Source organism: Phodopus roborovskii, unplaced genomic scaffold, assembly GCF_943737965.1.
Source record: "Phodopus roborovskii unplaced genomic scaffold, PHOROB, whole genome shotgun sequence".
In the NCBI taxonomy this organism is placed as follows: Eukaryota; Metazoa; Chordata; class Mammalia; order Rodentia; family Cricetidae; genus Phodopus; species Phodopus roborovskii.
Window position 1 is genome coordinate 14,697,888 of NW_026126448.1, and position 24,481 is coordinate 14,722,368.

Sequence of the window (24,481 nt, forward strand, 5' to 3'; positions counted from 1 at the left end):
TAAAGATGTTCCTGTTGAGTGCCTGCCAAGTGGGCATTCACGTTAACTGCATGCCTCTTCCTCCACTGTATGCCTTGTTAGAATGAACTCTCTTAATCAATGAGTCAACTGTGTATATGTCTGTGATATGTGTATGTTCACACATGTATGGGGTTCACATATGCATGGGCATGCACCCTCATATATACATGTGGAGGCCTGAAGCCAATATTGTGAGTATCCATTACTCTCCACTTTACTCATTGAGGCAGGGTCTCAAAATGGCCACCAATGTGGTTCGTCTAGATAACCAGCTTGATCCTGGGATTCTTTGTCTCCACCTTCTAATTGCTGATTTACAAGCCAGCTTGTGTCACCTGGCTTTGGTGTGGGGTCTAGGATCTGAACTCCGGTCCTCATGCTTGTTTGGCAGGCACTTTACTCATTGAGCCTACTCTTTAGGTTCTAGAAGGAACTGTTTGAGGAAGCTGTTAACTTTTCCATGCTTTAAGTATCTAGGTGAAAATTGCACACACCTTATTCATGACATATGTCTGATAACTGGCACATGAGGAACTCTGCTGATGGCAAACCAAACAACTCTCAGGAGTTGGTTGTATGTAGAACTTTCTCTCCTGATGAACTAGATTCCCTGAGAATAAAGTTCAGATTGGACAAATCTCTGCATTATTGTAACTCAGCCAAAGGGTTTTATTGTGAAGTTTTATAAGTCATTGGCTGGGCATGGTAGGTAGCTCATGTCAGTAATCATGGAGTTATGATGACTGAAGCAGGAGTAAGAGTTCACAACCAGCCTGGCCTACACAGGGAGGTCTTGTCCCAAACCAAAGAAGACAAAAGACTGGAAACTCCCACTTTGTGTGAATTGGGGGAGCTTCTCTAGAGAACCTAGTCATAAAGACAAGCATCTGGCAACACTGTCTTCTTGGGACTTTTGTTTTTTTTTATTTACTTGTCTGACTAAGATGTGTCCTCCACAGTGTCAGGCATTTGGATGCTTGGCTCCCAACTGGTGGCGCTGTTTAGGGAGGCTATGCAAAGGCTTTCAGAGTTTACAGCCATGCCTCATTTCCAGATCACTGTTTGTTTCATGCTTGTGGCTGCAGATAAAATTCTCAGCTTCTTACTGAGGCTGCCTGCTGCCATGCTTTCTACACCATTGTGGACTCTTCCTCTAGAACCATAAGCAAAGGGAAAACAATTCTCCCATAGGCTGTTTTTGATCATGTTTTAGCCAATCAAGAGCAAAGTAGCTAACACACAGAATCCCACTCTAACGCCCAGGGTGGACTCCGAATTGTAATAATATTCCTGCCTCCCCAAGCCTCCCAACTTCCAGGGTTACTGGAGTGGGGCATCACACCTCACCAGTTTCTTTAAGACATCACTTAATCAGAACTTCCCATTGAGAGCAGTACCTAGAACCCTGATGAATCTTGTCAAAAGTTCCCATATGTGAACTGGTCCTGGGAGTCCTTCAAAAATTCCCAAATGGCAATTCCTAAATATAGGGAGACCCAGAAGTTAAAAATACAGTTGTTTCATTTCTCTTCTTTGTTCAATTTCCCAAATACACAAAACCTTTTTTTAAGTAGCCATATATGTTATCATTACAGTATATTCCATTTATTATTTATTATACAACTGACGAGAAAAACAACTTTTAGCATAAGAATGCCAATTTATCCCCCCCACCCACCCATCTTTTTGGACACATAAACACAAAATATCCCTGCAGGTCAAAAAAAAAAATTAAACATCATCATCTTATCTCACACAGGGATACAAACCCTTCCTTAATAGCTTAGAAAGTACCTCGTATTTCTAGAGACAGACACTCAGTCCAAATTAATAAAATACATTTTAAAACATTACAAGTCTAACCATAGAGAAACAAAAACCATACCATTAGTCAGATGAACAAACACAAACATTTTCAGCTAGTAGACACAGAAAGAATATGAGCAAGTCAATAGCAAGGGAAAAGAAAATGGTTGGTCAATATACATCTTTCCTTTAATTTTATAAGAAAAAAATCTTGGAGTTGAAGCAATATTAACACAATGCCCTTAACCTCTGCTTTCTTAAAATGAAAGCTGAGCTGCCACCTTGCTAATGAGCAAGAGAATCTTACAGTATATCCACAGAGGGCAATTAGGGCAGAGTACAGAGAATGAGCCTTGTTAAAACAGTGGATGGCTTATTCCCATGGGAAGGAATAGGCAACTGAGCCAGGAGGGAAGTTCTGGTATAGGATATAGGTTGGGCACCAGATCCTAAAATACAGACCATATAGAACATGCCTGCATATAAATCATCACCTTTGGAAGCAGCATATAAAATTTACAGTAAGAATGAAATTGGTTCACCTGCCCAGAACGCTGGCTGCATCAAGCCAGCTGGTTCACTTTATAAACAGTTCAGGATTCAACAACTAACAACAACAAAACATAATTGGTTCAACATTTGGGTCTTCCCCACTCCTAATGTCCTGTGCTCCCTATCCCCAAACTGTTATTCTTTAGCATTGCTACACTGTAATCTTCCACACTACATGACAGTGCCTAAATAGGCTGCATTTAAGAAAGTCAAACAGCCTAACACTACTTCTAGAGAATGCACACCTCCCATTGATTGACACATGCATAACAATTCAGTCAGTTTCGAGGGGGATAACTATTTGAATTGTCAACCCTAATTAAAACTAGGCATTCAGATTTGCTTGTGATAGTGTTATTGCAGTTCTGATTCTGTAGGGATCACCTCTTAACTACTCACCCCTCAGCAAGTTTTTCCCCAACTGTCCTAATTCTTCCATATTTCTCTCCATTTGTCCAAAACAACAGCATCACACCCTTATTGGTACTGTGTTCCTACAAGAATTGGCCTCCTGGCTTTTCTTCCACCACCACACTGACTAGCCCCAGCAATACTAGGACAGACTGAGGTGTTTCAGGCATTTTGTTCAAGGTCAAGCATAGAGCCCAACTGCAGGCAAGTGGATCAGGGCTTCTGGGCTGCTTGCTCCCTGTTCCATCATGCAGGAAGATGGCAAGTTTCTTCTGTGCATTGCTAACCAGAAGCCAGAGGCACTCAAGTGCAGGGATGTGCCTACTGGCACCCAGCCAGCTAGCCAGCCACCAAGAGTCCTTCTTCACATCACAGGTTCCAGGTGAGTTCTCCTTCTCCCATCTTTTCCCCTCCTCTTGGGTCCAGAGTGGCCATGCTGAAGAGTATTTTCTGTGCTCTTCCTGAACAAGAGTGACTAAAAGTGGCAGCCAGCCATTCATCAACATGTCCTGATTTGTAATATCCAAGTGAGGTATTTGCAAAAAAGGAATATCTTAGGGAATGAGCATCTGCTGTCTCTTCAGTCCTTCCCACACTGCGCTTCAGCCACGGGACTCACTTTCCCCACTGTCTGCAGAGACTGAAGATGTCTACACTCATGGTCATGTGCTATATAGGTCTTGACCAGCTCAACCAACACTGGTGGCACCGCTGAGCAATAGCACATGGAAATGTAAACATTAATGTATTTACAAGCTTGTTTAAAAGACTGAGGAGAACAGCACTTTATATTGCTGGGACTTTGAGAAGGCTAATTTAACAGTTTTGGACCTTGCACCAACTAATGAGTTCAAGTGAACACCCTTCACCATGTAATCCAGTGTTTCCACCAACAGTTTCTAGACAGACAACAAATTGTTTTTAGTATATTGTGTCTGTCTCTTTCCCAGCTCCCTCCTCAGCCATGAGGAGTGTGGCTCTCCACAGAGCATCTTACCTTTCACTCCTTGCCCTTCCAGGATAGCATATGATGTGGGCTGGGAAACCCAGGGTGGAACTACCAAGACTATGTAACGCTTGTCCTTTACAAAGTATTATCTACAATAAATATAGAGGACATTTCCCCCTGTGTTCTAACTGATGCTTGCTTTACATCAACTCCCTTTGTTGGACAAGAAAAGGAGTCCCGCCTTCCTATGAGGGAATCCAGAATCTACAGGAAAAGGGAAAAAAAAACCCAACTTCTTCTACATAGTTTTAGTTGAAAAAGAGGAAGGCAAAGCCACCAAGCACATTTCAGGCTAAAAGAGCAAACAAAACTGTACTGTAAGCAGCTGTGTGTACAGCCTTGATTCTCAGGGGAAACAAGTTTTTTACATGCTGGTACTTTTTTTTTTTTCCAAGTGCAGCATTGCCCCATGTGCCTTATACAAAGCCTGGCCGATCAGGAAGCACCCTGGTTCCAGCTTATTTTAAAAGAAAAAAAAGGTGACAGGACACAGACTATGACCATAAAATAGGTTTAAAAAAAAAAAACCCTCAAACAATTACTTAAAAGGGTGTGGAAATATATGTCTTTGTCGACTGATTTCAGAATATCCAGGTTATGATATATTAAGAAATAGTTGATAAAAATCATACCAAAATCTCATCTAGAAAACTACCTCATTGGGGGAGAAAGGAGAGGGGCCTTTAAAAAAATGCTTATTGCCAGAGTTAATTTTCTATGAGAGAAGTTTAAAAATCATTTACATTTAACAAACCACACAGCAGCATAAAATGGGCACTTTTGAAATCTTGGAAAAATACTAAAAGCTAATTTTTTTCCAAATAGGGAGAACTTTTTACCATGGCAGTGTTATCTGTCCCTGTGACACAAATCACATCTGTTTATGTCACATATTCACAAAAGCCAGCCAAGTAAGAGAATGGCCCTGTTCAAATCTGCAGCCAAATATAGTGCAATTGCCAGGCAGTTTGCACTCCGCAGCACAGGCCTGAAGAGATCAGTAAGATAAAGCAGTGAAGGTAATGTGTAAAACTTTCAAAACTTAATGTACCTTAAAGGCATTTACAGCGGCAAAGTCAGAAATCTCCATTAGAAAGTCTATGAACCCATCCAATTAAAAAGTTGCATGGAAATGAAACAGGTCGTTTGGTTTTTCTCTCCTACTTATGCATACATCTTGTTCAATGAACACAGGAAAAAAGGAAATACTCCTCTTATAAGACTAGATGCGGTGAATACCACAGCTAGCAAAATATCCCATAGAAACCCTTGTTGGAAAGTAAGTCCTTTAGAAAGTCAAGGCTCGTCAGCCTTTGCATGTTGAGGTAAAAATTTTGTCCAATGCATCAGAAAACATAATCTATGAGTTTCTATTTCTTTTTTTTTTTTTAAATGTTTCAATTTTGTTGATGCATCAGACAGGGCTGCAAAGTACAGATTCAGTGCAACTAACTATTCCGAGCTGCTGGTAGGGGACCACCTGAAATTAACATGGCACTATCTAGAGGCAATAGGCATCTGAAACATTTGAGGATGCTTGGAATGCCAAAATGGTTGAGTTCTTTTCCAAGACTCTCAGGCAAAATACATAGTATGCTGGGTATCATGGTGGATCTGCACAGCCTTAGCCAAGGCCTGAGGGTCCCGGCCGTTGCTCTGTCCTGACACATGACTGCCTTCCGCACTATAATGAGAACAAAACAAACAAGTGTTAAGAAACAATTTCTGTGTTTCAGATAGGACAAATAGTATTGGATTCAAGAACATCTTGGGCTCAAGCCTGGGCTACTCAATTTATTTTAGACATGTTTGGGCAACTGGAAAATAAGTAAGTACAACTTATTTAACAGATGGCTGCAATAATTAAATGAAATAATGTTCACAAAGACCAAGTGTTTAATAGCACCTACATCAGGATTTCTATTGTCTCTTCTGTCTGGTCAGTTCCTACTCATCCTCCAGGCTTCAATAACAAGTCATTTCCCTCTTAGAAATCTTCCCTGACTCACAGGTTCAAGTCAGGATCACCTGGAATATGTTTCCATAGACTGTTGTGGTTTTATTTTATACTAGTACTCTAACCAACATGATATTGTTAATTGGGACACTACTAGGTATTACTGGGTACTTTTTTTTTCTCCACTGGAATGAAATCTTCAAGAAAAGAGTGCCCTTCTCCTCTTCCCTGTCCTCCCCTTTCTCCTTTTCTTTCTCTTTTGAGACAGTCTATTACTATGAAGGCTTCACGGCCTCAAACTCATAGAGATCCATCTGCCTTTGAGTATATCTTCATGTCTGCATTAACTTTGTTTTTACTTGCTAACAATACTAGTTCATTAAATTAATGAGTCTATGGGCCTAACATAGTGCTCACAACTCTAAACATCCATTTCTGGGTATGGTGTAACATAGGGGTTTGGCAAACCATCCCTTTTTCAGTACTGAGGCTTCAACCTAGGGATTCATGTATGACAAGCACAGCACTCACCACTGAGCTGCACCTTGGCCTCTGACCACTTTTTTACATGCTGATTATTACCCTAATCACTTTGGAGGCTGTTCTGGAACTTGCTCAGTAGACCATATTGGCCCTGAACTCACAGAGATCCATCCATCTACCTGTCTCTGCCTCCTGGGTGCTGGATCAAGGGTGTGTGCCACCACTGCCCAGCCTTATCCTAATTACTTTTGACTTCACCCTTTCTCCCCTACTTACATTATTCTATCCCAGGAACAGCGTTTTTCATTTAGCAAGGATAATCTTATTCCAACATAGTTTTCAGCTCCAGGCTTGCTGTTCTCTTTTAATATGATCCAGCTCCCCCCCCCAAAAAAACCTTGCTATTGTTTAAAAATGTCACTTGCTCTCTCTCCTTTTTGTTCATTGTCCTCTCTACCTGGAAAATCCTCTTTCCTTTGTAAAGCTAATCCCTGCTTACCCAGCTACATAATCCCTATGAGCCTCTCCTCTGATATCCCACTGCACGGTTATCTATACTGTTAGACTAGCTGTTGGCTTTATTTATTTATTTGTGGGTTTTGTTTTGTTTTGTTTGTTTTTTGGTTTTTTGAAACGGTTTCTCTGTGGCTTTAGAGCCTGTCCTGGAACTAGCTCTTGTAGACTAGGCTGGCCTTGAACTCATAGAGATCTGCTTGCCTCTGTCTCCCGAGTGCTGGGATTAAAGACGTGCACCACTGCCCGGCTAATTTTTTTTTTTTTTAAAGATTTTATTTATTTATTATGTATACAGTGTTCTGCCTGCATGTATGACTGCAGGCCAGAAGAGGGCACCAGATCTCATTACAGATGGTTGTGAGTTACCATGTAGTTGCTGGGAATTGAATTTAGGACCTCTGGAAGATCAGTTAGTGGTCTTAACCTCTGAGCCATCTCTCCAGCCAGCTGTCAGTTTTATATTAGCCTGTACTATTTCTATGTTGAAACATAAAATCACTGCAGGCAAGAAACATGTCATATTAATCTTGTTATTTTCTAGTACCTAGCACAGTACTGGCTACACAGTACCAAATAAATGTATTGAATGAATGAATGTATATTGAAGCTTGTAGGGTACAAAGCCACAGCTGGACATTTTCTGTAATAGTGTAACTTTCAATCCCTTACAGAAATAGACTTGCAGAAGAATGTCTACTATTTAGCAACTGAATTGAGACTTGGGGAAGAGCCCAGAAATGGCTATACTTCACAGATGGCCACTTGGGAAAGGAAATTAATGCAAAGAGCTCCTTTAGCCATTTATCAGTAACTCAGTAGCAGGTCAAAATGTCACCCTATCTGTTTCCCAATAATCCCTGGCTCACTCTGGTTATTTCTGGATTGTACTGGAAGCAAAATGAACTAAGTGGGACTCCCTCATGCATAACCTGGAATCCATATAGGCTAACACTCCTCTGGCTTGAGCCAGGGTGCTATGCTGGCCAACTTTTGAGGCTGCCTGGGACTTCAGCAGCACTGAAATGCAGTTAGCTCTATGTGAAAACCACAGGCAGCTCCAAGTGAGACTTCATTAGAAACGCAAGTTCAAACAAGCCCAAGCTATTCTTGAACCAAAAGTCTCTCAAACAATTTTGACTGTTCCTTGAGGTTAAACTGTAAAAGGGTGTTTAAACCTTTAAGAGTTTTCTGGATAGCTTGTCTTTTTTTAACATGCTTCTACAACAGGAAGGGATTTTTATTGAAGAACATACCTGTCATGATCTTTATCCACCAAATGATACCTTGCACGAAATGCTACCAGCCGGGCATAATATGCAGGGGCAGGAATGGAAACTGAGCGTGTGCACCTTACATAGGTGTGACAGAGCTGGTAAGTCAGCAGCTGAAGTTCATCTGCTGTGAAGCAGTTGTCATCCCACAAGACCTGGTAATGTGAAGGACGGCTGGTTCCCTGAAGGGAGAGTTTTAGGATTAATGTATTTCATGTAGGACTTGACCAGCTAGGGGAAAAGAGGAACTGAAATCAAATCATTAAGCTAAACAATATTGCTGCCTCACATATCTAAAAGCAGATTTCTGGAGCAAAGCAGTTAACAAAGCTAAGCACAGTGTTTAATGACAAGTCTCCTCAAGCTAGTTGCTGAACTGACAAATAACTCCCTATCGGTCAAAGTTCTGGACCAAATTACCTGAATTCCTGCATGACTACAGAGGTAAAAGTCAAACTCGGATGGATGTGTGATGGTACTATCGACTGTAGTACCTGCTGGGACATTGCCACTTTTCCCCACCTGTTAAAAAGATACGTAATTTAAAAAAATATATATATATATATATACAATTTAAATCTGAGTAACAAGCTGGTTTAAGGCCATTTTTTCCTTTGATGCATTAATTGGTAACAAGTTAGCAAATTGCTCTTGTGTGAAGTCTCAAAACCAGATTAACTCATGGTGACTCATACTTGTAACCTCAACATTTGGGAGGTTGAGGCAGGAGGATTGTTGTAAGTTCAAGGTCAGTTTGGGCTACACAGTGAGACCCTGCCTCAAAAAAACCCCAAGTTGGATCCCATTGCTACTTTTCTTTAGCTCAGCCTTCCATCCTAAAGCATTTTCTTAAGCACGTCTCCAGAACTTCTTTTGGGGAATCCAAATAATGACTTCATTTATAGTTTTGTACACATTTATAGATGACACTCTGTATGCAGAGATGGGGGAAACAACACTTAGGGAATGGGAATGTAGCTCAGTTGTAGAGTACTTGCTTAGGATGAACATGAGTTCAATCCCCAGCACTGCAACAAAGACAAAAATACAAGACCAGCTTCCCCAGAAGAAATGACTTTCATTCCTCATTTGAGAGAAAAATAACCACAGCTGCCACACACAGCTTTCAGAACAAGACAGGATGAAGATCTTTGAACTGATCCACCAGGTTCATCAAAGCTCATATCCTCCTGGGGTCAGTCAAATATCTGGTGGTGATGCAAGCCTTTAGTCACAGCACTTGGGTGGCAGAGGCAGGCAGATCTCTGTGAGATCGAGGCCAGCCTGGTCTACAAAGCTACACAGAGAAACCCTGTCTTGAAAAACAACAACAAAAAATATTTGGTATAAACAGAATTACATGCATTTATCTCAATCATCAAGTACAACTATAGTCTAAAAAGGTTGAGTTTTACTGTATCTGTAGTATACCTTATAAACAATAAAAAAGTGTGGGGTGGATGTGCTCATTCCAGAAAGGAGAATGCAGTAGGAAATGGGAGACAGAATGAGATTACAGCGAAGAAGAAATGAATATGTTATTCTGGCTCCCCAGGGAAAACATGAAGGTGTTTTGTAAGCATTGGAGAGAATGTGAAGACTTCTGAGCAGTGGGGTGTGTTTTAGAAGCCAACCCCTGATAGAATGATGGAGGAGCAACAGCAATGAAGAGACTGCTAGGGAATCCCAGCATGACAGACAAATTCTGCCTAGGGTAGTGGAAACATGAACTTGAGGTGAGAGAGATTTGGAGGCAGAACACATGGGACCATTTGACAAACTGGACAAGGCAGGGACAATAAGGTAGGATAAGAATTTAAAAATGACTCTGAAGTTTCCAGCTTGGCTAACATAAAACACAGTGATGCCAAGTAACAGAATCTAAGGTGAACTAGGGGAGGTTTTGGATGGGGATTAAACAGTAAGTGGGAAGTTTAGACGTGTTTTGCTTGACATGCCTACATAGACTGTGTCACTGGTGCCAAATATTTCTGTGCCCTTCCCTGGGGGAAGATTATACAGTTCCACCCAGCTATCACAGGCGTGGCCATGTGAATTGCTTTGATGACAAAATATGGCACTTCTGGACAGAAACTTTAAGGGCCAACATGCAGCTTGTCTAGCTTATCTTGTATCTTTTTCCCTCCTGCCACAGTGACTGGCAAGGTTCCAGATGGACTGTCAGCCTAGGTCCCAAAGAACAGGGTCACGGCTATAGTAGGGTTACAGTGACTGTGTACTATGAGCAAGAAATGAATCTTTGTCAGCCACAAGGATGGGTTCTTACTGTTATCACCATCACACAGCCTGGTCTGGAAATTGATGCAACGAGCACAGAGCATCTGAGTGAACATGTCTGGTAGATGATTCAAAGTGCAAATCAAGAGTCTGACAGAACAATTGAGAGTAGAAATATAGATTCAGAGTTGATAAGCAAGTGAGCCTAAAAAAGTGGACAAGACTCAAGACAGAGTTATTGAGAACAGGAAGGGTCAGTGTGGGACTGGAGAGATGGTTCAGTAGTTAAAAGCACTTGTTGCTCTTTTAGAAGACCTGGGTTTGGTTTCCAGCAACCATACTCCTCACACCCATCTATAACACCAGTCTCCAGGAATCTGCCCCCCCTCTTCTGACCTGTGAGTACCAGGCATGAATGTGGTGCTGTAATGTTATTTGTAAGGAGTATGGTTTTTTTGCCGGCCGCCTGGTTTGTCCTGTCACCGCGCCAGCCCCAAATAACGCATAGAGACTGTATTTGATATTATGTTGTTGGCCAGTTACTAGTTTCTTATCGGCTAGCTCTGTCTTAATTATTAACCCATTTCTATGTATTTTTACGTGGTCTTACCGAGAGTGGAGGAATGGCGGTTCTGTTCTCTCCAGGCTCTCTATCCTGACTCCTTTTTTACTTCTTTCTCTTTTTCCTTCTCTCCTAGTCCCTCCTATCTTCCTTTCCTATTGGCCAACAGTGCTTTATTTATTAACCAGTATAAGAAACATATACAGAATGACATCTCCCATCATGGTGCACATTTAAACATGAAGCAAAACACTCATACACATAAAATAAGATAAATAAGTCTAATTGTCTTAGGTAAAGATAATCTGACTGCAGAGGTGAGTAAGAATCCTGGGAAGTCATATTGTTAAGGCCACAGAAAGCTGTGTTGTCATAAGTGTGGATAAGAGGTCAGTGTGGAAATCTGACCTGGTTGGAGATGAAGGCACAGAGGCAAAATTTCCGTTCTCTCTTGAACTCCCTACTTTCTGAAAATCAAAGTATGAAGTTTGATGTGAGGGTACACTTGATGGCAAGTCAAGTGATTATTTTTCTAAAAGGAAATTTACAAAAGAAAAAAAAAAGACAAGTTGGCAAACGACAGGAAGAAGCAGAGTTAACCAATGCTTATTGGGGGAATTTGGGAAGAATTGAACAACCTTTGTAACATGAGAAGGCAGCCCTGGAATATGAAAGATGAGGGTCTATGGGCTGGCTCAGTGGCTGATGACCTGCATTACATCTCTAGAACCTAGGTATAAGTTGTCCTCTGACCTACACACACACACACACACACACACACACACACACACACACACACACACACACACACAATTAATTGACTAATTCAATACAATTTACATTTTTAAAAGTACAAGGAAGTCTAAAGCTTAAAAAAGGAAGAGTCATTATGAAGTGAGGCTCTAGCAAAGGCAGAGGGAACTGGAGTCACAAGCACAGATGGGGAGATTAGCCTGATATTTGAGGAAGGAGATAGAAAAGCACAGTTACTACAAAATGCAGACTGATTTCACAGTAACATAAAACTGGCAATTCCAAAATCTGAATCTCGAGAGATAGCTCAGCAGTGAAACATATGCTTCACAATCTTGAGGACAGGAGTTTGGGTGCCAGCACCCACATCACAAACCAGTATCCCAGTAAATGCCTGTAACACTAGGTCTAAAGGGTGCCAGAGACAGGAAAAACACTGGGGTTCATCTGCTTCTAGCCAAGAAAATGCAAGCCCCAGGTTCAGGGAAAGCTCCTGCCTGTTTCACAAGAGTAAGCAGAGACTAGTGCAGGGAGACACCCAATGCCCTCTTCTGGCCTCTGCATGCATGCACCTACATACTACATACATTCACACGCACTCACACGCACTCACACGCACTCACACGCACGCACGCGCACACACACGCACACACACACACACACACACAAATGCACACACATTCATAAGTCAAATTACCATATGTTTTCACTGTGGCTTCGAGTAGTGAAGTCTCTTGCCTGTAGTTAATAAGTATGATGTCATAACCATTCCAAATAGATATCCCAGTGATATAAAATCACTGAGGACATTTTGCTTTATACCCTAGAACTATCACTCATGCAACAGAAGTAAAAAACAGCAAAAACACATGTGAAGCCCTGGGTTTAATGTCCAGGAAAACACACACACACACACACACACACACACACACACCATCCCAGTGTAATGTACACTGACAGGTTTCTGACCAGTTCCCCTTAACACTATACAAACAGCTTGTGATGGCCAGTGCTGACTGCCAACTGACAGGATCTAGAATCACCTAGAAGACACATCTCTGGGCATGAATGTGGGAAGTCTCCAAATTAACTTTTTTTTTTTTTTTTTTTTTTTTTTTTTGGGAAACAGGGTCTCCTTGTATAGCCCTGGCTGCCCTGGAACTCCCTCCATAGACCAGGCTGGTCCTAAACTCATAGAGATCCAGCAGCCTCTATCTCCCAAGTCCTGATATTAAGGTGAGTGCCACCATGCTTGGCTTTCAGATCTGGTTAACTTGACTGTGGGTAGCCACCATTTTATGAGCTGGGGTTCCAAAAAGAAGGAAACAAAGAAAATGAGCTAAGTACTTCTTGATTGTTGACTACAGATGTCATGTGACAGGTGCCTCAAGCTCCTGCCACTGGACTTCCTGTCATGATAGACAAGTACCCTCAAAGTGTGAGCCAGAGCAAAGGTTTTGTCATGTGTTTTCTTATAGTAATAAGAAATTTTAAAAAAAGAAATAACTAAAAAAAGAAAAGTAACTAACATACAATTCCCCTTAAGGACCCCTCTCCAAAATTCAGCAATTCTGTCACACAAGAAAAACATTCATTCTCTCTCTCTCTACCTCTCTCTCCTATGTTTTTGTTTTTGAGACAGGGTTTCTCTGTGTAGTTACAGGCTGTCCTGGAACTCACTCTGAGCACCAGGCTGGCTTCAAACTCAGAGATTGGCCTGCCTCTGGCTCTTGAGTGCTGAGATTAAAGGATTGTACCACCACCACAAAGCAAGAAAATTCATTCTTAAAATTCCTGTTATCCAGAAGCCGATATCTAAGTTCAATTGTAGTTAATAGTTATTAAGTTATCATTAGACACAGCCAGTTTTATACTGTATACATCTACTCAAAACCACGACATTGCTGCAAATCAGATGAGGAAGCTTATGGCATGACGTCTTACCCTTTCTGTTTTATCTGCACAGAAAAGTCGTGTGTGATGTCTCTTTTGTACCACAATGTAGGTTATTCCTGGCCGATAGTCTTCCTCCAGGCTTATGCATGCCTTTCGAATTGCTATTAGCTCTGGCCAAGCTACCTAGGAGACAGAAGAGGAATTTTGTTCATGGAGGTCTCAGGTCTCAAACAGCAGGCTGGAGGGCACTGTCAGTGTACTGGGATGATGGCACTGGGCTGATGGGAGAACCTGTTTCATCTGTCCCTCAGACACCCCTCCACGGTAGTAGATGATTCGAGTGGGCTTGAAGCGTGTAGACTTGTAGAACTGAATCAGTAGCTCCCGAGCCATGCTCGTCAGGTCCTGCACGACCTCCTGACTGTAGAGGAGCTCCTGGGCAATCTCCTGCCGAGACGTCTGCACACGCACTGTGGCACAGTACCGGCTGGGGTGACCATCCATGCTGCCCACCACGGCTGCAATAGAAGGCTTCTTCCCATCCCCAGCAGGTGGGTGAGTGACATCTGCTCCCAGGAAGATGACAGGCTGCTGGAACACCGAGGGCCTGTCCAGATTTAAGAAGACAGTACCACTCAAAACATATGGGTACAAATCTTATTGTCTAGAATAACATATTACCAAGATAACTGCAGCCTTAGGAAAAGAGGGCCATGCCCATCAGGAAAGAACACTAACCCTGCAAGACCTAAACCCCTTTATGGTGTGAAATTTATCAAGTTCATTTTTTTCTGGTTTATTTTTATTATTTTTGTTTTGGTTTTTCAAGACAGGGTTTCTCTGTGTATCCCTGGCTGTCCTGGAACTCATTCTGTAGACCAGGCTGGCCTTAAAACTCACAGGGATCTGCCTCCCAAGTGCTGGGATTAAAAGTGTGTGCCATCACCATCCGGATTCTATTTTATTTTTATACATAGTATTTACCACTTATACCATAAATTTTACTTATACAAATATAATCCCTACAACAGTAGGAATTTTGTTACATCTTAGTCATTATCAGTACCTAGAACACTCCTTAGCTCATACTTGGTTGGCACTTGGTAAATATTTGTTAAAAATACAGATTCATCCAGTGTTGTCACTGATTCTTCTAAGGAATCAAAGAAAAATATGAATACTTTTCTAGTAAAAGCTAGAAAAAAAAAGCCAACTCTGGTGTGGTGGTGTGTATAACTCAACACTCAACACAGGAGATGGGAGCAGGAGGATGAGGAGTTGAAGGATATCTTTAGCTCTGTAAAGAGTTCAGCTCAAGGCCAGCTTTGGATACATGAATCCCAATCACACAAAAAAGGACATAATCCAGATATGATGGCACATACCCACAGTTCCTAATCATGCAGATGTTGAGTCCTAGGCCAGGCCAGTCTGGTGTACATAAGAAGACCTTGACTCAACAAATAAAAGTTTTTAAAAGACATGAGAATAAAGAATGTACAAAGTCAGAATCCAAGCCTAAGAGGTATACGAGGAGCTGGAGAGATGGCACGGCTCAGGGGTTAAGATGGTAGATGTTCTTTCAAGGCATCTGAGTTCAGTTCCTAGCATCCACACAGGGCAGCTCCCAGCACCAAAACTCCAGCTCCAAGGGGGTCTGACATCTCTAGCCTCTGTGAGCACCTATACTAGTGCCTTCGTGTGCACACAATGAAACTGCCTGCACACATGTGTACATAATATAAAAATACATAAGAAACTGGGCATTGGTGGTGCACACCTTTAATCCCAGCCCTTGGGAGGCAGGGCAGGCAGATCTCTATGAGTTTGAGACCAGCTTGGTCTACAAAGAGCTAGTTCCAGGACAGCCTCCAAAGCAATACAGAGAAACCCTGTCTGGAAAAACCAAATAAATAAACAAACAAAACAAACATAAGAAAAAAGAAGCTGATATCAAATCACAGGTCCTAAGCCCCAAGGTCATCATATTATCTCAAATATTTGGAGTAAAATTCAATGAGTCCAGACTTTAGGTTAACTTCAGAAAGAATCTTGTTACCTAGAACTTCCACTCAAAGACAAAGATGAAAATTGTGGGAAGGCATTCAGCTTCTGTCCAATACATCAATAACAAAGGCTACAGATTACAGCCCTTAATGTAACTTTTCAAATCACTTTCACATCTAAGATTTCAAGTAAAAATGGATTTTTGGAGTTGAAAAGGCAGATGTTATTATCTTCATAAACAAGGAACTGAGGACTAGATATCTCAAAATTTCACATGGGCAACAATCTTTCAGTACTCTGTTGATAACAGCATTGTCTTCTCAGTGTTTGGTTACTCCAGAGCCAATCTGACAAGTTCAGTTTTAAACAAAAGCCTATCTGTTGGAGTGGAGACAACTCAGTCTCCCCACCCAGCCCCCAGCAGTAGTGGCACACGCCTTTAATCCCAGCACTCGGGAGGCAGAGGCCAGAGGATCTCTGTGAGTTTGAGGCCAGAATGGACTACAGAGCGAGTTTCATGGCAGGATCCAAAGCCACAAAGAAACCCTGTCTCAAAAAGAACAAAAAAAGAAGGAAGGAAGGAAGGAAGGAAGGAAGGAAGGAAGGAAGGAAGGAAGGAAGGAAGGAAAGAAGGAAGGAAGGAAGGAAGGAAGGAGGGAAGGGAGAAAAACCAGGGCTCAGTCTCATCAGGAATCACTGAGGCCTGGGGATAGGGCTCAGTCTCACCAGGAGTTTCTGAGGCCTAGGGATGGGACTCAGTGCTAGAGGGCTGATGAAGCACAGCAGCAGCACAACAAAAGTCCTCAGAGTCTCTATGCACACAGTGATCCCAGCACTCCAGAAGCAGAGGCAAGGGGAGGCCAGCCTGAGTCAGTGTGGTGACTTCCAAACCACATAGGGCTACACAGTCAATAACAAAGCCATTATTTATCACAGTAAAACACAGAATAGAAAACAGAGCTACAATACCTATTTATCAAGGACTTATATAATCAGAAACCACATAAAACTGTGACTGCAATTCACCCAATAAAAAATGGGCAAAGAAGTCATGTGGCGTCTGTAGTTCCAGCTGCTCAGGAGGTTAAAACATCAGGACTGCTTAAGCCAGAAATTCAGGATCAGCCTGGGCAAAAGACAGAAACCCCTTCCAACCCCTCCTTGCCTCCCTTCCCTTCCTCCCTTTCCTTTTCCTTTCCCTTTTGAGTGCTGGAGATCTACAGAATCTCAATCTCCCACACCCACATCTCTCTAGATGTAAATGTAGTAGCACATGCCATGGCTAACAAGATTTCTTTTAATTGGATGTGTGTCTGCATAAATTCACAGGCACGGCATGTGTGTAGTTAACCTCAGAGGCTTCGGATCCTTGGAACTGGAGTTACAGACAGCTGTTCTCGGAACTGAACTTGATTCCTTTGGAAGAACAGTAAGAGATCTTAACTGCTGAGCCATCTCTCCAAGCCAAAGTCCTCCACTTTAAAACGAATCTAGACAATTCAGAGTCTGTCTCAAATATATATATATTCAGGAGGTAGAGATTTAGGGTCATTATTTGGGAGGCAGAGGCTGGAAGATCTCTGTGAGTTTGAGACCAGCCTGGTCTACAGAGCTAGTTCCAGGATAGGCTCCAAAGCAATACAGAGAAACCCTGTTTCGAAAAACCAAAAACCAAACCAAACAAAACAAAAAACCCACAACAGAGACAGACAGATAAAAGGACTGAGCTGGTTCCTTACAAAAGATACCCCCAAATTACACTTGAACATGTTCATCATCATTAATCAGGAGAAAGCAAATTGAAAAAAATAATAAGATACTACCTCTTCTAATAAATATGTATAAAATTAAAGATACAGTCAAGTATTGATAAAGATATGGAATGACTAGACCTCTCAGTAGAAATATAAATTGGTATAGACAGGTTGGAAGAACACCTGACTGCATCTACTAATGTTAAATCTATATATTCTCTATCTCTATCTTCTATAATCCAACAATTCCACCTGGAGTCCCACACAAGAGAAACAACCTTACATGTACAATGAATATATAATGTCCACCACAGAACAGAAAGAATTATGTGATTTTTATCTACATAAGAAAATAATCCATAGCAATGAAAATTAATTAAATGCAACAACATAAGTGAATTGCATAGATACAATGTTAAGAAAAGGAAGATAAGCCAGGTATAGTGGCCCATCCCTTTAATCCAGTATTCAGAAGGTAACAGGTATGTTGGGGGGGGGAAATGTTGTATACTGTACCAATGACTCCATTATAGGAAGACCAACAGGTAAAACCAATCTACCCTGGTAGGTCAGAAGAGCAGTTTCTTTTGGGGTTATCTGTTTGTAGATAACTAGGGATTCCACATAACAGACAAGCACTAAGCCAGTAAGCTACAGTCCTGGCCCTGGGAGACAGCCTGAGAAGACTCTTTTCTTTCTTTCTTTCTTTCTTTTTTTTTTTTTTTTTTTTTGGTTTTTTGAGACAGGGTTTCTCTGTGGTTTTGTTTGGAGGCTGTCCTGTAACTAGCTCTTATAGACCAGGCTGGTCTCAAACTCACAGAGATCTGCCTACCTCTGCCTCCCGAGTGCTGGGATTAAAGGAATGCACCACCACTGCCTGGCACCTGAGAAGACTCTTACAGAGGGTGGCTTCATGGGTTTACACACACTCCATAAGAAACAGTCATTGAGATGCATATTTGAAGTTTTGGGTTTATTGGTTTTGCAATGGTGGGAATGGAATCCAGGGCCTTGCATACACTAAGCAAATGCTCTACCACTCAGCTAATCTCAGACCTTGGTTGTTTTGTTTTTGAAACAGGGTCTCACTGTATAGCTTTGGCTGGTTTGGAGCTCACTATGTAGATAAGGCTGGCCTGGAACTCACAGACACTGATTAGCATGCTTCAGACTCCTGAGTGCTAGAATTAAATTATGCACTACCACATCTAACTAAATCCTTGTTTTTTGGTTATTTGGGTTTTTAAGGTTTATTTATTTATTATGTACACAGTGTTCTGCCAGCATGTATGCCTGCAGGCCAAAGGCCAGAAGACGGCAAGAGATTTTATTACAGATTGTTGTGAGCCACCATGTGGTTGCTGGGATTGAACTCCGGATCTCTGGAAGAGCAAGCAGTGCTCGTAACTTCTGAGCCATCTCTCCAGCCCCATGCTTTTGGTTTTTTGTTTGTTTGTTTGTTTTTAAGACAAGGTCTTGATATATGGCCTAGACTGGCATGGAATTCTCAATCCTCCTGCCTTATTTTCCCCAAGTAATGGTGTGTACCACTGCATCGAGCTAGAAGGTGTGCCCTTTATCATAAACCATGAAATTTAAATTTTAAATAAAAGTGGGAAAAACAAGTAATGACCTTACCTTTGATGAGGTACAAGTACATTGTTAATTCCTCCAAGCTTTGCATTTATCTTCAGGCAAAGGTTGGAAAGGGTTTGAGGTGAGGTCTTCACAACGTTTTTGACCTGGACACACTGTGTGGCCATACCTAAAAGGGTATCTCCAACACGTTTCACCTCCGCTATAAAATAAGTTAATAAATTAATTCCCTTTAAAATGCTTAGTCACTTAACATGAGTAAAGGAAAAGTCCTAAACATTAACTAACACTCACAGACTACACAGTGCTAGGTGCAAGTCTCAGGTGCCAGCACCTTTATGTACTAAACCCTCCCAGCAGCCTCCCCTTTCCTGCTTTGTGGCAACTCTGGAAGCCAGCCCACTTCCTTTATTCGTTGGGTGCTCCCTGCCACCACTTGTTTGGTCCCTTGAGGTTTCTTCTTCCTCAGAACTGGTCTGGTAAAGGAATTAATCTCCTGGCTCCTCCCTCCTCAGAGCACACACCAGCTCTTTGAATTTTACTTTTCTCTTTTGCTATGCATTAGAGATAAATAGGAGGTTACAAAAGAAGCAAACAGAGGGTCAGGGATGTTTGACAAAAGCTTAAGGGTTGGTCTGCAGTCCTTATAGTCTTTGCCCAAGGGCAACAAACAGAAGAACACAGTGCCACTCTTCTAACAGCAGATACAAACTAAGCACATCCTGTTCTAGAAGTAAAGCCTCCCTCACCTCAACTGGTCTCTCTTCTCTCCACTCTGATATTCTTAAGTGCTTTTCACCAGAATATTCTACTTCTTCCAGTAGGCCTACACAGCATTTCCTGTCTAGTCACTTCCTCCCCACAGGCTGGGTAAGGCCTTATAGCTGGTTGCATCCAGATGCAGAGAGAAAAATATGGTGGCTAGCAACCTTGTAAACAATGTCTGCTCCATGAAGTTGGGTCTTGGAATGGGGAAGATTCAGTTATATGGAGCAGAGGCCACTGTCTATTGTAAATAGATACAAAAGAGGAAAGGGTAATAAATCTTTGCCTGCAAGTAGCTCAGTTGATAGTGTACTTCCCTACCGTGAACGAAACCCTAGGTTCAGCACCAGTACCTCATAAATCAAGCATAGAGGTTCATTCCTAGAACCCTAGCACTGGGAGATAAGGTATAGTTCAAAGTTCAAGGTCATTCTCTACCACAGAATGAGTTTAAGACCAGCCTGACCTACAAAAGATCTTGTCTCAACAAGAAAGAAAGAGAAAGAGGGCAAGAAGGGAGGGATGGAGGAAAGAAAAGAAGAAAGTGTTGCCGTGTGATGTTCCCATGATCAAAGCACTCTAGCACTGAGCTGTCCCCTCCACACACAGACAGTGTCTGTGGCTTAGACATGAGAATGGGAAGTTGGGACTGTGTCATCTCCAACTTATCCTGTCAAACCTAGGGCTTGAAATCATCCCTCATTCAACATGAAAAAGGTTCATACCGTATACTGGTGTCTTTCCAGGCAAGATAACCACTATTAGCTGCAGGCCCACATAAGTCATTTTCAGATGTTTAAACATGGGCTCCACACTGTCTGCACCCTGTGCATACTTGCAGAAACATGGCTGACCCTGGATGGGCATTCCTGCATCCTTGGAGATTTTACGAAGTTGGTCAGTGAAACTCCTGTTAGGATAGAACCAGTGTTTTCATTTTCACATGTAAACAAGCAAACAAAAATATCTTTCAGCAGTTGCCAAAATTAGATTGGTAGTTGGACCACTGTAATTATAACAGAGCAGTCTGTATTAGTAAGTTATCAAATCATCAATCTGAATTTTTATTACTATTTTTTTGTGGTACTAGAAATTAAGCTCAGAGCCTTAAATATGCTAAGCAAGTATTCTGCCACTGAACTATAGCTCCCAACCCTATTTTGAATTTCTAAAAATTATGGTTCAGTTGGGACTTGGGAACTAGAATAGCATTTCTTTTAAGTTTTTTAAAATTTCATTTTGCATTCCAACCACAGTTCTCCCTCCTCCCCCTCTTCTTGCCCTCCCCACCCCCACTGCAAAAGATTTTTTAAAAATAATCAAATAATTAATTCAGAACTGAATAAAAAGGGTGTCATGGTTTTAGGTAACACATATTTTGGGAAGGCTGGTAAAGGAAAAGGAGGTAAGCTCGTGTTCAATGAGAACACGTGATATGATATCCTCAAGTCTGTAAGTTTAGAATTAGAAACAAACTTGTAACAGGTTTGGTTCAAGAAATCAACATTAATTCTCTTTTTCATTTTGAAGTTTTAAATTTTGGATTTAAGAAATTATTTCAATTTGCTGTGTAGATTAGGTTGGCCTTAAACTCAAGAGTTCCACCTGCCTCTACCTCCCCAGTGCTAGGATTAAAGATGTGTGCCACCACACCTAGCTGCAATTTAGTTTGTATATCTGCCAAAATCTTGTAAGATTTCTTTTTTTTTTTTCACCTCAGTTCTGCTTTCTCAATTTTCTTTACCCTTCTCATTGACTTCATTACACAGAAGATGTATCTGTAAGAGGTGACACGATACTCTTCGACAGTTTTCCTGCAGCAAAACAAGCTCACTACTAAGTTATAACTGCCAAAAATGAACTAGTTTCTTTTAACTTGAAAAGATGCAATACCAATGGAAACTCCTAGGAACTGAAGAATTTTCCAAATAGCATTGCATCAGCCTTGTCAGTCACAACATTTCTACTCTAAATATGCAGAAGCTGAGTCAGATTCTCAAAGAATTTTCGAGTTCATAACAGAGCACAGGATCTCTTCTGTATAGCCAGATGGCATCACCATGGGCATCAGTGCCAGTGTATCCAGCACATTCACATAAAGATGGTATATCTATAAGGGGGTATTACTGAGCTGAAAATGGGATACTCACTTTAGTAAATCTTCCCTACATTGTTTCTGAGGCGCAAAACAAGCCACTGCCCAAACTTTAATTTCAATGCCAGCATAAAACTGCTTTCCTCGCATGTCCCAGACACCCTGGTTGGGTGTGGCTACTGTTTTATTCTTTAAAAAAAAAACAAAAAAGAAACAAAAGAAAAGATATTACAATCTAAGACTGTTTTTATGTTGAAGGTGGAACAAACAAAACTTTATTTGGTACAGTCAGAAGACAGAAGGTAATAATGAGCACAACTGTGGGTAAATTCAAAGTTGTGTCTTTTTTTTTAATAGCATGGAATCTGCTTACCCGGCCTCCGTACTGCAGCATTGGAGCTGGAAGCACCCTGCCTGTGAGCTCTGTCATCTCATTGTGGACAACAATCCCAAATTCCTTCAGATATGGGTCAGGTCCACCCACCATGCTGTTACTCTTCACCTAAGGGATGGCAAAGCCTGCATATAAAACCAAATGAACTGTCCCCTTAAGATTGTTTTTTCTGAAGACCACACCTTACTGACCAGTCTACTGATTTCTTCCTGTCTGTCAGGAGCAGATCTCGCTGTGGCTTTTATCATTGTGGATGTCTGATTGTCAGTGAGCTTCTTTATACATCTCTGTCCTGCCACTATATTACAGACCTGCAAGGAGACAAAGAGAGGCTAGGTTTTGTAGAAATGGGCTTCTATACATGAAGTCTTTGTCCATTTCCAGGAAAAAAAATAGTTATAAAGTGCTATCCACAAGATACTTTTAAAAAATCCCAAATTCTACCTCCAGTTTAGAATACAATTTGTTTTTCAAGACAGGTTCTTTCTACATAGCCCTAGTCATCCTGGAACTCACTTTGTATGTAGACCAGGTTGGCCTCAAACTCAAAGAGATCCTCCTAGCCTCAGTGCTAGGATTAAAGGCATGAACGCTTTTTTTTTTTTTTTTTTTTTTTTAGAAAATGAATTCAGGAGATTGGCTCATTTGGCTTACCTCAAGTGGTAAGTATGTGTGCTTTTGCTCCTGCCCCACTTGAAGACAGGGAAGATGAGGGTACTTCAGCTGCAGACTATACTTTTGCTTAAAATACTGAGCTACTGTACATTCCATAGCTTGACCGTTTTCTAGCTGCAAAGGAAAGCTAGAGGAAAGAAAGTTTATTTAGAGCTTTTACTTTATTTTTTAACAAGTAAACAAAAATTAATTACTAACATTTTCTTTGTTGATTAGTCTCTTAACAAACAGAGGCCAAGGGCTGAGCATGTGGCTCAGTGGGTAGACAGTGTGAAAAGTCCTATGATCCCCAACCACATTGCTCTATACGGTCTTTGCCAGTGATATTCACTAGCTTCCTCAGGTATCAAATTGCTACCATATTTTATTGTTTTCTTGGATTCCTTCTGTTGTTTTTTCTGTCATTTTGTGATTTTTTTTCAGTTTTTGAGACAGGGTCTCTTGGGGTAGCTCAGGCTGACCTTGAACTCACAGCAATTCTGCCTCAATCTCCCAAATACTGAGATTACAGGTATAAACCATCATTCATAGCTACCATATTATTTTAGATGTGAACAACATACGTTTGATGACTGGCTGGTCGTCTTGTCACATTACAAACTCGATATTTTCGTTTCATCTGTCCACAATGAGTCACCTCAACTTTGAGACCTGAAGAATAAAAAAATAGCTAGAATATCAGTTTTAATTAAAATCATAGTGACAAAACCAAATTCAAATGTTTGTCCTCAAAAAGTCAAGAAGTGGCCAGGTATGGGGGACACATCTTTAATCTCGCACTTAGGAAGTTAGAGGCCGGCCTGGTCCATATAGTGAGTTCCAGGCCAGGCAGAGCAACAAAGTGAGACTCTCTTTCAAAAAAGCAAACAAAAAGTCAAGCAGTGCATGACTTTGGAAAGAATTCTCATGCTCTCCTTATACTGCAGATAACAAAGATACACACAAAGTCAGTAACTTAACACAGGGTAAAAACTGCAAAAATATGGAGATAATTTCATCACATAAAGGCAAAAAGATACATAATACTCAACCAGTTTTTGTTTTTGAGACAGAGTCTACATAGTGTAGATTAGTCTTGAAGTTGTGATTGTCCTGCCACAGCCTCCTGACTGCTGAGATTGCAGACATGCAATGCCATGCCTGACTACACAATCAGCTTTATTAGTTCATTCAATAAGGTTTTATACTCTGCTGTCTCTTTTCAAGTCAAGTGTATACTGCTACTACTTGGTTTACATGGCTAAAGAACTTACTCAAAGTCAGTTGGTGATGGCACATGCCTTTAATCTCAGCACTCAGGAGGCAGAGGCAGGATGATCTCTGTGAGTTCAAGGCCAGCCTGGTCTGCAGAATGAGTTAGTTCCATGACAGCCAGGGCTATACAGAGAAACCCCATCTTAAAAAAAAAAAAAAAAAAAAAAAAAAAGGACTTATCCGAAAGGCCCACAGCTAGGAAGGGAACCCAGGTCTGCCTGGTTCAAGCCAAGATCATCTGCATTGTGTTGCACTCACTCCAAGATGACATTAACATGAATACCTACCTCTAATTTCTTTGGTAAACTTCACACGCTGGGAGTCTGTTAGAGGTTTCGTCTGTTCATTGATGTTCTGAATGTCTAAAACCTCACACATGAACTCAATGATAGGTTGGGCCCGGTAGAAAGCAGTTGCAGATACTAACCAACACAGAAAGGGTACTACTTAGCATCAAGGGGAAGAA

General features: G+C 41.3%; 1 protein-coding gene across 1 annotated transcript in view; it reads right to left on the reverse strand.

Moving 5' to 3' along the window:
- Window positions 1–1,604: 1,604 nt before the first annotated feature.
- Window positions 1,605–24,481, reverse strand: part of LOC127225358 (protein argonaute-4) — a 40,431-nt gene continuing 17,554 nt past the window's right edge. Inside the window, exons 6-18 of the mRNA XM_051188797.1 lie at window positions 24,303–24,437; window positions 23,325–23,412; window positions 22,741–22,888; window positions 22,278–22,397; window positions 22,066–22,194; window positions 21,748–21,881; window positions 20,323–20,507; window positions 18,875–19,034; window positions 13,767–14,082; window positions 13,524–13,658; window positions 8,447–8,548; window positions 8,009–8,208; window positions 1,605–5,483 (exon numbers count right to left, since the gene is read on the reverse strand). Coding sequence (XP_051044754.1) covers window positions 5,375–5,483; window positions 8,009–8,208; window positions 8,447–8,548; window positions 13,524–13,658; window positions 13,767–14,082; window positions 18,875–19,034; window positions 20,323–20,507; window positions 21,748–21,881; window positions 22,066–22,194; window positions 22,278–22,397; window positions 22,741–22,888; window positions 23,325–23,412; window positions 24,303–24,437 — 1,961 coding nt within the window. The 3' untranslated portion in view covers window positions 1,605–5,374. The remainder of the gene's footprint in view (window positions 5,484–8,008; window positions 8,209–8,446; window positions 8,549–13,523; window positions 13,659–13,766; window positions 14,083–18,874; window positions 19,035–20,322; window positions 20,508–21,747; window positions 21,882–22,065; window positions 22,195–22,277; window positions 22,398–22,740; window positions 22,889–23,324; window positions 23,413–24,302; window positions 24,438–24,481) is intronic.